The sequence below is a fragment of the Psammomys obesus genome, unplaced genomic scaffold (assembly GCF_907164565.1).
Source record: "Psammomys obesus unplaced genomic scaffold, mPsaObe1.curated_primary_1811, whole genome shotgun sequence".
NCBI lineage: Eukaryota > Metazoa > Chordata > Mammalia > Rodentia > Muridae > Psammomys > Psammomys obesus.
The window spans coordinates 16,854,707-16,868,650 of record NW_026596085.1 but is presented as its reverse complement, the minus strand read 5'-3'; the positions used below and the strand labels follow the sequence as shown (position 1 = coordinate 16,868,650).

Sequence of the window (13,944 nt, the reverse complement as noted above, 5' to 3'; positions counted from 1 at the left end):
GCGCGTGTGCGAGCTGCCCCTTCCCCGCCGGGAGCCGCTCTGCGCACTCCAGCAAACTTTCCGGCGGCGTCTACACCTGCCCGCGGCTCCGCGGCTCCGCGGCTCCGCGGCGCCACAGCCTCGCCTGCCCCCAGCTCGCCGGAGGTCCCCCGAGTCCCAGGTCCGCGTCTCCACACACACCGTCCGGCCACCGTGGACCCCAGTCCGGCCCCGCTCCAGCTCTCCCCGGCGCCTCCTCCGCACCACCTGCGCTCGTCCACACCGCCTCGGGGAGCCCTCGGGTCGCGGGCGTCTACACCGCTTCGGCCACACCGCCCAGCACGTGAGCGGTGCCTTCTGGCTTCACCCGGCGCCTCCTCCCAGCGCCTACCTTGCCCGCGCGCTCAGGCTCACGCTCCCGTCCCGGCTGAGCCGTCAGGTCCACACATTTTGCAGTCTTGTCAGTGGCGAAAGGAAGTCTCGTAATCCTCCTGCAGCCACGTGGCTGTTGCCCCTCACCCCCTTCTCCTCTGGGGGGCTGGGGTGGGGGCTTTTAGGACAATACTCGGCCCCAACGGCCGCCGGTCACCCTGCCCCGGGAAGACGCAGCTGGCTGCGGGGGGCGTGGCCCTGGGCGGAGAGGGGGCGTGGCCCTGGGCGGGCGAGGGCGTGGCCTGGGCGAGCGAGGCGGAGCGTCTCTGCCCTGGCCTCCCTCCGCTCGGAAACCGTGGCCTGCGACCAAGGCTCCTGTTCCAGCTCATGATTGGTCGGCCCGCCCGCGATGCTGATGCCTAATTGGCTGAGACGAAGAAGGCTCAGAGGTGGTGGTGGTGGTGGTGGTGTGTAGATTTTATTCTTTGCCTTTTTCTCCCCTGCGGCGGCCGCTGCTCTGTCTGTGGGTCCCTGCTGAACTCCGCAGCCTTTTCCTCTCTGCCCCCGTGCTCCCCGTCGCAGCGCTTAATCCCGCCCCGAATGACAACTGCATTTCTTTGTCCTTCTCTACCAAATGGTTCCTTGAGGTCAGGACTCCGGGTTTCCACTGCTCTGTAGTCTATCTCCTCCAGTGCCTGCCTCATAGCAGGTGTGCCAAATACTTTTGTTGGCTTTATTAATAGAAACTGTGCACGTGGATTTTTGAAGCTATCTTTAACGCTGGTTAACAGTCCCAAGGGGGAGAGGTGCAGAGAACGCGGTCGCTCGAGAGGGGGTGACGGGCCTGATTGTCGTTACCTATAGGCTTATTATACGTAGGCTCCAGCTTTGTAGACAGCCATGCCCTGTGGGGTATCAGAACCTGCTTCTCATGTGTCAAAGTGTCGGACTTGGAGCGCGAAGCGGGTTACACTCTGAGTTATTCCAGTAAAAGTGCTCTCCCCAGCGCTGCACTTGGCAGCCGAGTGATGTCCCTCCCGTCTCCATGCGAAGATCCTAGTGACTTCTGAGCCCCTCTTCCTCCATGGGAACCCACCTGCTTAACCCAGGCTGCGTTGGAAATCCCTGACAGTTTGGATGTGGCACACGCTTACCCAGGGGGAGCCACAAGAATGATCGATCAAACCATGAGCAAATGACTTGAGCGTGGATGCTGATCTTTGGTTGGGATGTCCTTGGAGAAACCCTAAGAGGTCTATTTGATGGAGGAGTGGTTTCTGAGAAGAGATTGGGAAAGGGCTTCCCTGACAAAGGAGTGGGGGGGGGGGGGGACTTCTCCTGGGATTGGATCATGGTGGGTTAATGGACCAGAAAAATGCTCCGGGGGGGAGCCTGTTTCCTTAGAGTGTGAAGCCAGAGTCCACCATGAGGAAGGCTGGCTTGGTGACTGATGAATGAGTTCTCCTTGTGTCTGTGACTTTGCTTCGCATGCCCTTCTTATAAAGACAGCAGTCGCTGGATTTAGGGCCCACCCTAATCCGGTGTAGCCTCATCCTGGGTCACTTCTATCTGTGAAGACCCGATTTCCAAACCAGGCTCCTTTGGCCCTGTGAACAGGGAGTGCAGAAGCCCCGAGGCTGCTGGGGACAGACTCCCTTCCCAGCTGCCATGGCTCTCTCTTGGGCTTACCTCCAGCTCATTTCTGATCCTGGCACCTGGTGGCTGCTGCCTACCCAGAGTCCAGAAGAGAGACAGCCCTCTGAATACTAGAAATTCTCAGACCTTCCAACCACTGTACAGTGTGGTGCTCTGTCTGAGAAGGGCCCTGGCTGGCCCATCCTTCCACCGCCTCCTCCCCACCCCCACCCCATCCGGAGATGGACAAGGACAATAAAAGCTATTTCACAAGCAGCTGGTGATTAATCGCCAAGTTAATTAAAGAGGCAGTAATTGCACTCCTGTTTCAGAGGTGGGAATGATGACTTGGGCAGGGATGTGTGGTGGGCCTAGGTCTCCCTGAGAAGATAGAGCCCGCAAAGCAGGAAGAAAAACAAGTGGTATGTTTTAGAAGTGGACAGGCTTCCACCATAGCAGAAACGTTCAGCTGACACAGTCAGGCGATGAGCCTAAATGCTTGTGCCTGTCTCTGTACATTTCCACATCTTTGAAATATTTCACTAATGATGAGGGGGAAAATCCACCAAGGGGCAGGCTAAGTATTTCTAAACTCTAGTTCCAGATTTATAAATGACCTCAAATACCAGTGTGCCTCAATTTACACAATGGAGAGGCCTTTAAAATTATGTGCAAATCGAATCCCGTTTGCCCACCCAGTACATCTTAAGGCTGCTGATGCTCTGTCTTCATTTCTGATTGATTTTCCCTGGCAGAGGCGCCAAATTCGTTGCTTTAAGTGTCAAGCTCTCTCTGTCAAGTAGTTAATGACCTATAAAGCACTTAAACCGTACTGGAGGAGATGCTATTTGGAGGCACCCCGCGGTGTCCCCTCTCCTATTGTCAGTAATCACCCCTCATTTATTTGCTCTTATTGGTTTGGAATTTGCTGGTAGGTTTCCCTAAAGCTGAGCCCTCCAGGGAGATCTAACCCTCTGGGAGCTCAGATGGGTGCTGGGGCTGGCCCCTGGGGCCTGATTCAGCCGGATTGCCTCCCTTTCTCAAGTGCCTTTTTCTCCCCCACCTGGGGGGAACTTGGGCATTTAACTGTTCCTCGCTTGGTCTGAGTTTCCCTCTATGATGTTCCAGAGATGGTGCCTGTTGTCTTTAAGCAACTAGTGAATGAGGGAGAAAGAGAAGAAGGCCAAGGTCAGAGTAAGCAGAGGATGTGACAGAGAGGGGCTCTCGGGCCAGCGCTGGCAGGGAGCATGCCCAGGGAGCAGAGCCAGGCAAGCCATCCACCATGGAGTGAGAAGAGCTGATGGGTCTCAACCAGAAGGGTGACCATTTGCCACAAACAAGGCTTAAAGCAACCCACATTCTTCTACAGTTCTGGAGGTGGAATCCAAAGTGTCATCAACACAAAGAAACCAAGTGGTGTGCACAGCCAGACTCCTCCCGAGGCTTTAAGGAAAACCCATTTTGTCACCCTTTTCACCTTTGAGACTCGTTTTCCCTGGTCATGGCCCCTTCCTCCATCTTCAGTCCCAGCACTTCAAACCCACCATTCCTCTCGACTTTGCTCACCAAACTGCCTCCTCCTGAGCCTGCAGTCAGACCATGGTTCCCTCTCATAAAGCCGTTTGTGACTCTCAAAATCGAGGATCGTTGTTTCTGCATCTCAAGAGACTTAGTCCAATTGGCTCTATAAGGAATACCACAGGCTCCCAGGATTAGGGTGAAGACATCTTGGGAGGGCACAGAAGGCCACTCAGCAAAGTGCCCCAGGTCTCAAGTTGAGACTCATGCTGGGCTTGAGTCTCAGTGGCAACACCCAGTAATTAAGACTGCCTCCAGCAAGTTGTTTTTACCTCTTGAAGCCTCAGTTTCCTCATTGGTAAAATGGGGTCAGTGCTTGTTGCCAGATGAGAGCTCAGGAGACATTTAACTTTGAGGGAGAGGGAACTCCCTGTCCTTCTGAGGAAGGACAGAAGAGGCAGGGCAAGGCAGGCTGGGGTGGAGAAGGCAACACCAGCTTCAAGGAAAGCATGTGCACTCACCTTACAGGCTTGTAAAAACTCTGTCCTGAGGGTGACGGACTTCCACGCCGAGGCAGGGTGGTGGTTTGCGTTTCTGTCACTTGTCTTGAAGTCCGAGTCACTTATTTAGCATAAGCTTCATTCTCTCCAGATGTAGAATTCAGTGGACTTCAGCACACAGCACAAGGCTTTATAACTCTCGTTACTGGATGATTCCAGAACATTCTCATATAAAGACCCTATAAAGAAATCCCACACCCATCAGGCATCCCTGAAGCAGGATAGTATAGGGGATAAAAACCACCCTAAAGGTCTCTAGGGCTTAAACCTAGAAGGAAGACAGGTGGCCTGAGCTCTGCAGTGTGGGAGAGTAATACAGCCTTAGGGCTAGGCTAGCCTAGGCAGGAGAGTTCCCTCCTGCCCTTTGACCTTTGAGACAGAGGTAATCTATTACACCAGACACACAGGACTGCGGCAAGGCCCAGGAGCACATTGTGTAGCCACGGTAAACTTTTATTTTTTTTAACCTTGTTTCAATCCTGTTTTAGGCTCTCGTGTACATAGGTTAGCTTTGAACCCCCTGTGTAGCTGAAGCTTCTGATCCTCCTGCCTCGAGCTCCCCAGTGATGAGGTCACAGCCATGTTCCACCAAGGCTGTTTTATGCAGTGCTGGCGATCCAACCCAGGACCTTGCGGTCCTAGGCAAGCCTTCTACCGGTACACAGCAGCACCCCAGCCCCACGTTTCCCGTTTTTCTTTCTGGCTCTGGCGCCCTGGCTCTGGAGCATGCCCATTTCTCCAGGACTCAGCTGTTCAGCAGAAAGGCCTGCAGCTCTCCCGGCTCCACCCGCAGCGCACAATAATCAGAGCCTCTTCCCGCAGAGGCAGTTGGCCCAGGGGCTTCCTGCGGGAGGGAGGGTCGCCAGGCATAGCTGGATCCGACTGAGCTGCTCTGAGCCTCCCACAGCGATCCAGCCTCTTTGGGGGGTGGCTGTGGGTCTAGTAGAACAAAAGGGATTCCGGAAGGGTTTCTCCAGTGTTCCCACCCTCTGCCCCCTGGCTTAACTCAGTACGGCTGGTAAAGTGCAGAATCCTAGGCCCTTTATGCCAAGGGTGCCTGGCCTCACCTACAGGCAGGAGGAGAAGCCATCTGGTGGAGTGAGAGGGCGGTCAGGACATTGCTGAGCCGGCTGAGGCTTCCCCTGGCAGTGATAGGGGCTTCTGGGAGCAATTAGCGGCACCACACTTGCAGGCCTCATGGCCCCTGATCTGGTCTGCCAGCTCACATCACCAATGCCTCTTGTCAGCTGCGAGCTGCACACACGCTGCTGGCCTGTCCTCTGTGGCTGGACCTACAGCTACCAGACAGGTGGCACGGCCTCCCGAACCCCTGCATGTTTATTGCAGGGACTCTGGTGATGGACATGCCCCAACATGCCATTCTCAGTTCTCATAGATGTAAAATGGGTTACATTTCATGCCTTCAATTGCAGCTTCCTGGAAACTGGAAAAAAAAAAAAATCATTCTCTCTCTTCAGCAAGTACAGGCGCTGAGAGGCCAGCATAGGAAAGGATTCATTTATTCTTTAAGCAAATGGCTCTTGAGCCCTGAGTATGAGTCAGGGCACACAGACAAAGCGACACAAACAAGGTTTCTCTGCACTGGAAAGCTTAGGACCTCCTGGGGGAGACGGGTGTGTGTGTGTGTGAACTGATTTAATATGAGGTGATAAAGAACAAATAAACCACCTGGTGGGGGGAAGGGGCTTAGGGAAGCGCCATGGAAAAGGGGAGTATCTGAACATCCTCCTCTTCAAGCAAGGATGGGGTAAGGGGCCTTGGCAGAGCAGGGATGGCATACAGAGGTGTGGAGTTGGGCGTTTTTGAGCAGCTGCCACAGTGACACAGATCGAACTGGAAGTGACTTTAGGCCAATGACAGCTGATCAGTCACCTTTTTAAAATATATTTTTAATTAAAAAAAAATTTTTTTTTGAGGCACGGTTGTACATAGCCAGGCAGGCCTATAGAAGACCTTGAATATTTTTGGTATTTTGTTGCAGTTGTTGTTATTATTGCTATTTTTTGTTGTTGTTTTCCAGACAGGGTTTCTCTGTGTAGCCTTGGCTGTCCTGGACTCACTTTGTAGACCAGGATGGCCTCAGACTCACAGCAATCACCTGCCTCTGCCTCCCTGAATGCTGGGATTACAGGCGTGCACCACCGCACCCTGCTTTTCTTGGTTTATTTGAGACAGGGTTTCTCTGTGTAGCCCTGGCTGCCCTGGAACTCACTCTGTAGACCAGACTGGCCTCCAACTCACAGAGATCCTCCTGCCTCTGCATCCTGAGCTGGGAGTAAAGGTTGTGCCACCACTGAATTTCTTTAAAAATCTTTAAATCATATTTCTTACGTGTTCATGAACATGTGCATGTCATGCAGATGGAGGTCAGAGGATAATTTGTGAGAGTCAGTTCTCTTTCTGTGATGTGGGTCTCGGGATGGAATTCAGGTCATCAGCCTTGGCCAAAAGCAGCTTTACTTACCAAGCCATCTCATTGGCTCTGATCTTGAACTTCCTCCTATCGCAAATTCCTGAGTGCTGGAGACACAGGTATATGTTGTCATGGTACCAGGAATCAAACCTTGGGCTTTGTTCATGCTACTTGGGCACTCTTCCAAATGAACTGTCTCTCTCCAGCCAGGACAATCTGTTCTTATCCCAACTCAGCAAAGGTCCTGGAACATATTTGGATATGACAAATGTTGAAAGAGTGATGGGTAGAAAGAGGACTGAGTGCTGGCCGGAAAAAAAAAAAAAAAGACTAAGCTTCAATCATGCACATAGCAGAGGCCTTTGTGAGCTTATGTGTAGGGTGAGAATCATCCTTGGCCACGCCAATACCTATTTCTCCCAGGACCGGATGGTGAAAAACACCATTCTAACTCATTGAATGATCTTATCTCCTTTATTACAATGAATTTGGCCGTGGAGTATGGCAGGTGATGAGTTTAATACAGTCAGATTTGAGCTACAGAAATATTGATTTGGTGCAGAGTCGGGGAAGGTCTGAAGAAGAGACTAAAGGGACAGAGGAAAGAGGACAGGGATTTGAGGAGAAAAATCAGTGCCCCAGATAATCCCAGGACCATGGCAGAGTAGCTATGTTCTCATCCACGGCAAGGTTAGCTCCATTCTGGTCCATGGAGCCTGAGGACTGGGAATGAGGCAGTCCAGAGAGCAAAAGCCAAGACTGCAGGATCCCCAGAGGCTCACAGAGTGGTAAAATAGAACCCGCTGTAGACACAGCCACTTGCAAAGGAAGTTTTCAGGCAATGAGAGGGTTGTAAAGGCAGAGCGGTGCCAATTACAGCAGCATTAGCCCGGATTATGAAGCTCCTGGGCGGCTCCTGCTTCCAGGCATGCTGTGCCCGGGAGTTTCTAGGGGACACCTGGGATCCCAATGTCCAAGTTACCAGGTACAGGCTCTAAGCAAATATAACACCAGGACCTGCACTGACCTGCCTCTTTTCACCAAGGATGTGGAGCACCAGGAGGTAGGAGTATCTCTCCTCCTCTCTTTCACACGCACACATACACACACACACACACACACACACACACACACACATACACACATGGTGGGGCAGGCTGACAGAGGGAGAGGAGGGAGAGTTTGGATGCCATCTCTGCAGAAAGTTTGACTTACCGTGCACTATCCCAGCATCAGGTCCCTTAATCGCTTTCTTTTCCATCCCTACCCTGACCTGTGGAGACACACTCGCATCCATCGGGAGCCAGCCCAGAGTTGCCCTATCTCTTCCAGGCTTGCATGCCCTTTATCCCGTCAGTGTCTCTCAGTGTCTCTCAACAGTCGTTTCTGCTTTGGTAAACCAGGTAGCTCTGCCTCTCTCCCCACCCCAATCTGCAGGTCTGTTTTCAGATTAAGTGAGATGTTGCAGATGAAAAATCCAAAGACAGAAAAAGCAGTACAACCTCCCATGCCTGACAGTGTCTGTGGAAACAGAAAACCTCCATGCTGGGAGCTCCAGGGATCTCTTGTCATCATTTCCCACAGAGAAGATACAGCAGGTACAGTCCAGGTGGTGGCTTGGAGGCTGTTCCCCCGCAATACCTCACACAGAGGTTGAAAAGCTGTGAACAGCCAAAGAGGCCATTGATAGGGGCCTGATTAAATTAGGACCATCCGTCCTGACAGCCCCCTGCTGTAATTAGAGTCTGGCAGCATCCATACTGTCTCGGGCAGAGCCCCACGTGGCTTTTGTGAGCAAAGCCAATGCAAACAACACCTACAGAATGACTGCACAAGCTCTTCAGAAACCTCCCACCAACACCCTATCCTTCTTCCATCCAGATACAGGGAAGCCAGTAGCCCGGTGCTAATCTCTAGGGAGGTGACTCCGATGGAGGCAGGTGCATGGGAGCAAATTTCACCGCGCTGGAGTTTAAATGTTTCACCACACTCGGCGTCTGTGTCACCTGCTTGCACGCACAGTGAAAAAAATCCAATGCCAACTGCAGCAAACAGCACTTAACCAGCATTCAATCAAGGCTCGGGGCGGGGGGAGGGGGTGGCGGCTGTAATTACAACCACAGTTTAAGGAGGAACCGGCAGAGGCTCCCAGGGTCTCCCATCGATGCCCCCAGTCTGGAGTCTAGATTCAGGGTTGAAGCCCCTCTGGTGGGCAAATGACATCCCCAGACATCTAGGAGGGGCAGATTGATGCCACTCAGCTTGGCTGGGCTGAGGCAATGGCCCACCTCTCCTGGAAGAGCTGTCTGCCAAGAAAACTATTGAACTACATAAAAATCCATTCCTGAAGTCCCAGAGGCATCCTTAGGCTGGAACATGGCCTTTAAATTAGATGGAGGGAGGGAAGGCAGGTTTGGCCTGTAACTCGATTTCAGGTTAGTGAGAGCTAGCGGCCTAAGAACTGAAGCTGCCCCGCCCCTGCCCCCAGCACAGGCCACCCACTAAAGTCCTGTGATACTGACTGTGAGGGACACTCCAGCCCCCACTAAGAATCACTGATAACAAGCACATGTTCCCATGGAAACTGCTGCACAGAATCCTCAGGAAATTTTTTTTTTCTGGGTGTAGAAGCACAGCTCCTGTACCTAGCTGCTGGGTTTGGTTTCTAGAGGTGATTTTTTTTTTTTTTCTGCAAAGATGGGGGAGTTGGAGCCAACTGAGGGGCCAGGCAGGGGCCATCTACTTCCAACCACTTACTACTCTTGAGGGAGGCTGAAGTGGTGAGCCTGAGGGTGTCAGGGCCCTTGAAATGTTCCTGATGCCCTAAGAGTCTGTAGAAACCAGCAGGTGGCAAGTCCTCAGAGGGACAGCAGCCTAGGCCAGGAGAGTGTGGAAATCCCTCCAGTCAGGGAGAGGGACTAAATCCACCAAACAAACAGTCAGATCAGCCTCTCTTACGGTTCCAAGGCTCTCCTGCCACCCTCTCTCCTGAGTACTCTCCCAGCCGTGTTCCTTCTTGGGGTAGGGGTTGACACTATACCCAGAACCACCACCTTCCTTCTGCCTCCCCTCCCACCTCCTACCCCTGTAGCTGGGGAAGCTCCAACCTGCCTCCTGAGAGGAACGCTTCTATTTATTTATTTTTTATTTCACATCCCGACTGCAGTTTCCACTCCCTCTTCTCCTTTCACTCCCTCCCCCACACTTCTCCTCCCCCATCCACTCCTCCTCCGCTTCTCTTCAGAAAAGAGCAGGCACGGATGAGTATCAACCAGCCATGGCATATCAAGCTGCAGTAAAACCAGGTATCTCCTGCTCTAGCAAGGCTGGACTAGGCAACCCAGTGAGGGGAGAGGGTCCCAAAGGCAGGCAACAGAGTCAGACAGCTCTTGCTCCCACTGTTCCGAGTCCCACAAGAAGACTAAGCTAAACATGTCTGTTTCTGCCCCACCCCCACCCCCAGAGCATGTTTGCTCTGTCTCTCTCCAGACTCCTCCCATTGTCCTAGCAGTTTGAATCTCAAGAAAACACACATTCACCCACTCTCTCGAGACAGGGCCCGGGGACCTCCCTACCTGTCCCTACTACAACAGCCTGAGTGGCCTGGATTGTCACTTGAAACTCAGGCTCAGGCAGGCAGGTAGGCAGTGACCGTCAAGTCTGAGCTGCTGCTGAGAGGTAGAGCTGGGTCCTTCCTATGGGAAGTTCTATGGCCACCCAGCCTGCTTCTCCTCGAATCTCCCTTTCCATTCAAAGCCCGACCCCAAGGGGTTCACAGGGCGCCTTCTCCTCTTCCATCACCGTCATCTTCACCCCTCATCCTTGCATCAGCTCTCGTCTTCAGGCCTGGGGCAGGGGACCGGGGACTCAGTCTTCTTTGTTGACTACTGGGAGACCCCAAATATTCTTCCTTCACCTTCCCTAATATGGAAACCCCTCTTGTATCCCGTCCTTCACCCTGAACCCTCCTTCTCTTCCTCCTCCTCTCTTCCATTCCCTTTCCTTCCCAGACTCTCACTCCCCCCCCCTCCCCTGTGCCCATCTTTGCCCCAACCACTCAGCCACCACTCTGGCAATGCCTGTGTACCCAGGAGAGGCAATGGGTCAGTCTTCCTGGGGCTGCTGGACCACTGCAAGGAGCTGAAATTTTATTCCAAGTGAAGTAGAAACTGCGGAAGGCTTTTTCATGGGAAAGGCCTTTCGTGGGAAAGATGGAGTATGTCTTAGCAGGTTCCCTCAGCTGCTTCGTAAGGGTGGCTGCTGGGAGACGTGGGTGCTGGGTCCTGAGCCAGGGCACAATATGAAGCCCCACCAGGCTTCTCTCACTCCCCTGGAAAGGGCTGAAAAAAAAAAAAAAAAAAAAAACCCAAGTCCTGGTCAAAGAGTCCAGAGACTGGATGTAGAGCCAGGAGGTAAGAGATGCAATAGCCAAGCTCCTGCTGGCTAAGTCCCAGCGCTGACCTTCATCTCAGGCTGCTGGAGTCAAGAGCCTGGAGGCAGCTCTGTGCCAGGCAGTTTCCCTTCTTCACAGACCGGGAATTCATTAGGCCAGCCTGGAGGAGCACGGGCCATCACTCAGCCTGGCAGCCCATGAGGAGCTTTGCTTAATGGATGTTTACAGAGTAGGGCCAAGAACCGGGCTTGTAGGTGGCAGGCCATCCACCGGGCCCACAAAAGCCTGGTGCCTCTGTCCGATGGCACAGGGCTTCTGGAGTCAGTCTGTGCCTTCCTCTCTAGCCTTTAGGTACTGCCTGAGGGGTTCAGTACTGCTCGGGCCGGGCTAGGCGTGTCTGCACGTGGACACCTCCACATTCCCTGGGTTTCTGAATGAGACCATCCCAGGAACTTTCGAAGGAGCCTAGAAAAGTAGGGGAGGTAGATTGGCCTGTCCATTTCACAGCTAAACTGACTCTGGGAAAGCCAAAGGAGAGGCAGGCTAAGGCCGAGGGAAGTGGGGTGTGTGACAGGAGCCCTGTGGCCCAGGGCACTGAGACCTCCAGTCCTTGTCCTCCAAGGAGACGGCTTCCCTGTCGCAGGGCTGCCTGGAGGGTGAAATGAGGGTGTCCCCTGAATGAGTTCCTGGAGGGCCAGAAAGGCTGAGGGCCAGGCGTTGGGGAGTTCTTGTCCACCCTGGTTGGTCTGAGTGACTCTAGCACAGAGGCCCCCCTACCTGCCCAGGGAGACCTAGCAGCAAGCCACACAGCTGAGTAAATGTGGGAGAGAGGGGGCGTGAAGACAGCCAGGCTGGTCTCTGCCCGAAGGCCGGATGGGCCTAAAGCAAATAAATACAGAGGAAAAGGACATGAAGCTGCAGGTGGGGTTCAGATTAGACCACAGGAGGGGACTTGGGGGGCAGGGGACTGGGTCTAAGGGTAGAATAAGGAGTAGAGGCCTGGAGAGCCAAGGATGGCAGACAAGGTAAGCCTACACAAGCTGATGGGCGCCGGCCTGGGGTTCTTGTTGGGGGAGGGGAGCTCCTGTTTAGTTGGCCTCCACCTTTGTCCCAGACAAGCTAGATTATCCTTTCTTGCCAGCATGTACGAAGCTTTCCGGCTCCTGGCCCTGGCTCATCGGCTCATATCTGGGAGCCTCCATACCCAGGCCCAACCAGCTTTTGTGAAGTTCTTTGACTGCATTCTTCACCTCTCCCTAGCCATACCATTTTCCAGTTCCACCCAGCATGTGCCCAGCTAGTACAAGCCTTTGGGCTAACTGAGCAGGTAGAGTGGCTCAGTGGCCAGGCATATCCCTGACAGGGGTCCTACTGTGTTCTCCTAGGGGCAAGTCTGCCTGTGAACCAATGCGGGCCGGCGGGCACCAAGAGAGCCACACACACAGCTCAGCAGGGGTGGCAGTACGGGCTGAAGACAGAAAGAGGTGGCGTCCAAGAGAGCCCCGTGGGATGGAGGAACACTTTGCCTATGGGGCCAGGAGAGGAATGGCTCTCTTGGATGGAGGCAACAGCCTGGGCAAAAGCCCAGAGACTGTTCAGGCTCAGATGCGGAATGTGCAAGCAGGCCCAACTAACGCAGGCAGAGCCTGGAATGCGCAGGTGAGGTGATGGCATATCCCGAAGGCCTACTCCTGGCCCAGGTCAGGTCCTTGGACAAGAGAAGTGGCTCTGGGTTCTAATCCAAGACAAGGCTCGGGGCCTGTAGAACTTCTTCCTAGAGATTTTCATAGACGAGGTTAAATTCATTGTCATCCTCAAACCTGTTCCGTTTCTCCTAGGAGAGAAAGAGAGAGATAGGAAATGGGGAGAAAGAAGGGGGAAATATTACATAAGAAAAGAACAAATTTGAACCCATGTTTATTTGTTTGTCGAGTTGAACTGGCAGTGTAGCCCAGGCTGGCCTTGAACTCATTACGATCTTTCTCCACCAGCCTCCAGAGTACCTGGGGCCAGGGGTGTGATAGACTCGAGTCACCATGCCTGGCTATGAGTTTGTACTGATTTAGTCTTGTTTGGAAGCAGGCAGATAGCTCACTTTGACAGGAAACATGACCTTTGCCTCCAAGCCCACCCTTCTCCCTACCATGCCTCTCCACACCTGCCCTCCCCCTCAACCAGCTCCCCTAGCCAGATTCCCTAGCCTCTCCCCCATGGCCTTTCTTTGGTCTGGAATGTGAGCCCTTCCGTACAGCCACCCAGTGCCTAACTAGCAGAATCCACCTTGCAGGGTGCACCAGGGGGTGGGGGGGAACACCCGGAGGAGAGGAGGGAGGGAAAACTGTGGCTGGTAAGTAAAACGAACAAATAAACAAGTAAAAAAGAAGCAGGGAGCCTCCTCCTCACACTGGTCTAGCCTCTCCACAAGGCCTGGCCCTCCAGGATACCATTATCTCTGCATGCCCTTGGGGTGAGTAGTTTATTCCTGCAGAGTAGGCTCCCGGAAGGCAGAAGTGTACCTCGTTTTTCTGCCTAGCGCCCCAGAGCCTGATCCTATATAGATACTGACTGAGATAGCTACCATAGGCTCAGTGGTCCAGGGTTGGAGACCCTGCCTACAGTCAGGGCCTAGTTCAGGGTTTCGAGACCTAGAGACTCAACAAACACTTCCAGCCCCGGGCCGAGGGAGGCAGAGCCCCAGTTCTCGTACTCCTTGAGGCTGCTCCAACATGCTTAGAGACCACCCACCTTGCAGGCCTTCCCCACCCGCCTGACCACACTGCTGCTTTGTAGAGTTCAAAGTTCTGGTGCCCGTGTTATTCTTTTGAATTCTGGCAAAGCTGGTGGCGCAGGTCGGTGTTACTCACCCATTTTACAGATGCGCAAACTGAGCCTGAAGAGGGAAAGTGTGACTAAGCAATGACCCTGGGGCCCTGTGATAGTGTGGAGCAGGCCAGCCAGAGCTGGCAGCAGCACACAACTGGAAGCCTAATGCTCTCACTTGATTGGCCGGTGCAGGCTTTGTGCATTGCTCACCAGCGGTGGTTGTGACCCCC

At 53.5% G+C, this 13,944-nt stretch overlaps 1 protein-coding gene across 1 annotated transcript in view; it reads right to left on the bottom strand.

The window, feature by feature from the left end:
* Nucleotides 1–10,625: 10,625 nt before the first annotated feature.
* The window catches only part of Nfam1 (NFAT activating protein with ITAM motif 1), an 18,377-nt gene continuing 15,058 nt past the window's right edge, over nt 10,626–13,944 (bottom strand). Inside the window, exon 5 of the mRNA XM_055627096.1 lies at nt 10,626–12,725. Coding sequence (XP_055483071.1) covers nt 12,666–12,725 — 60 coding nt within the window. The 3' untranslated portion in view covers nt 10,626–12,665. The remainder of the gene's footprint in view (nt 12,726–13,944) is intronic.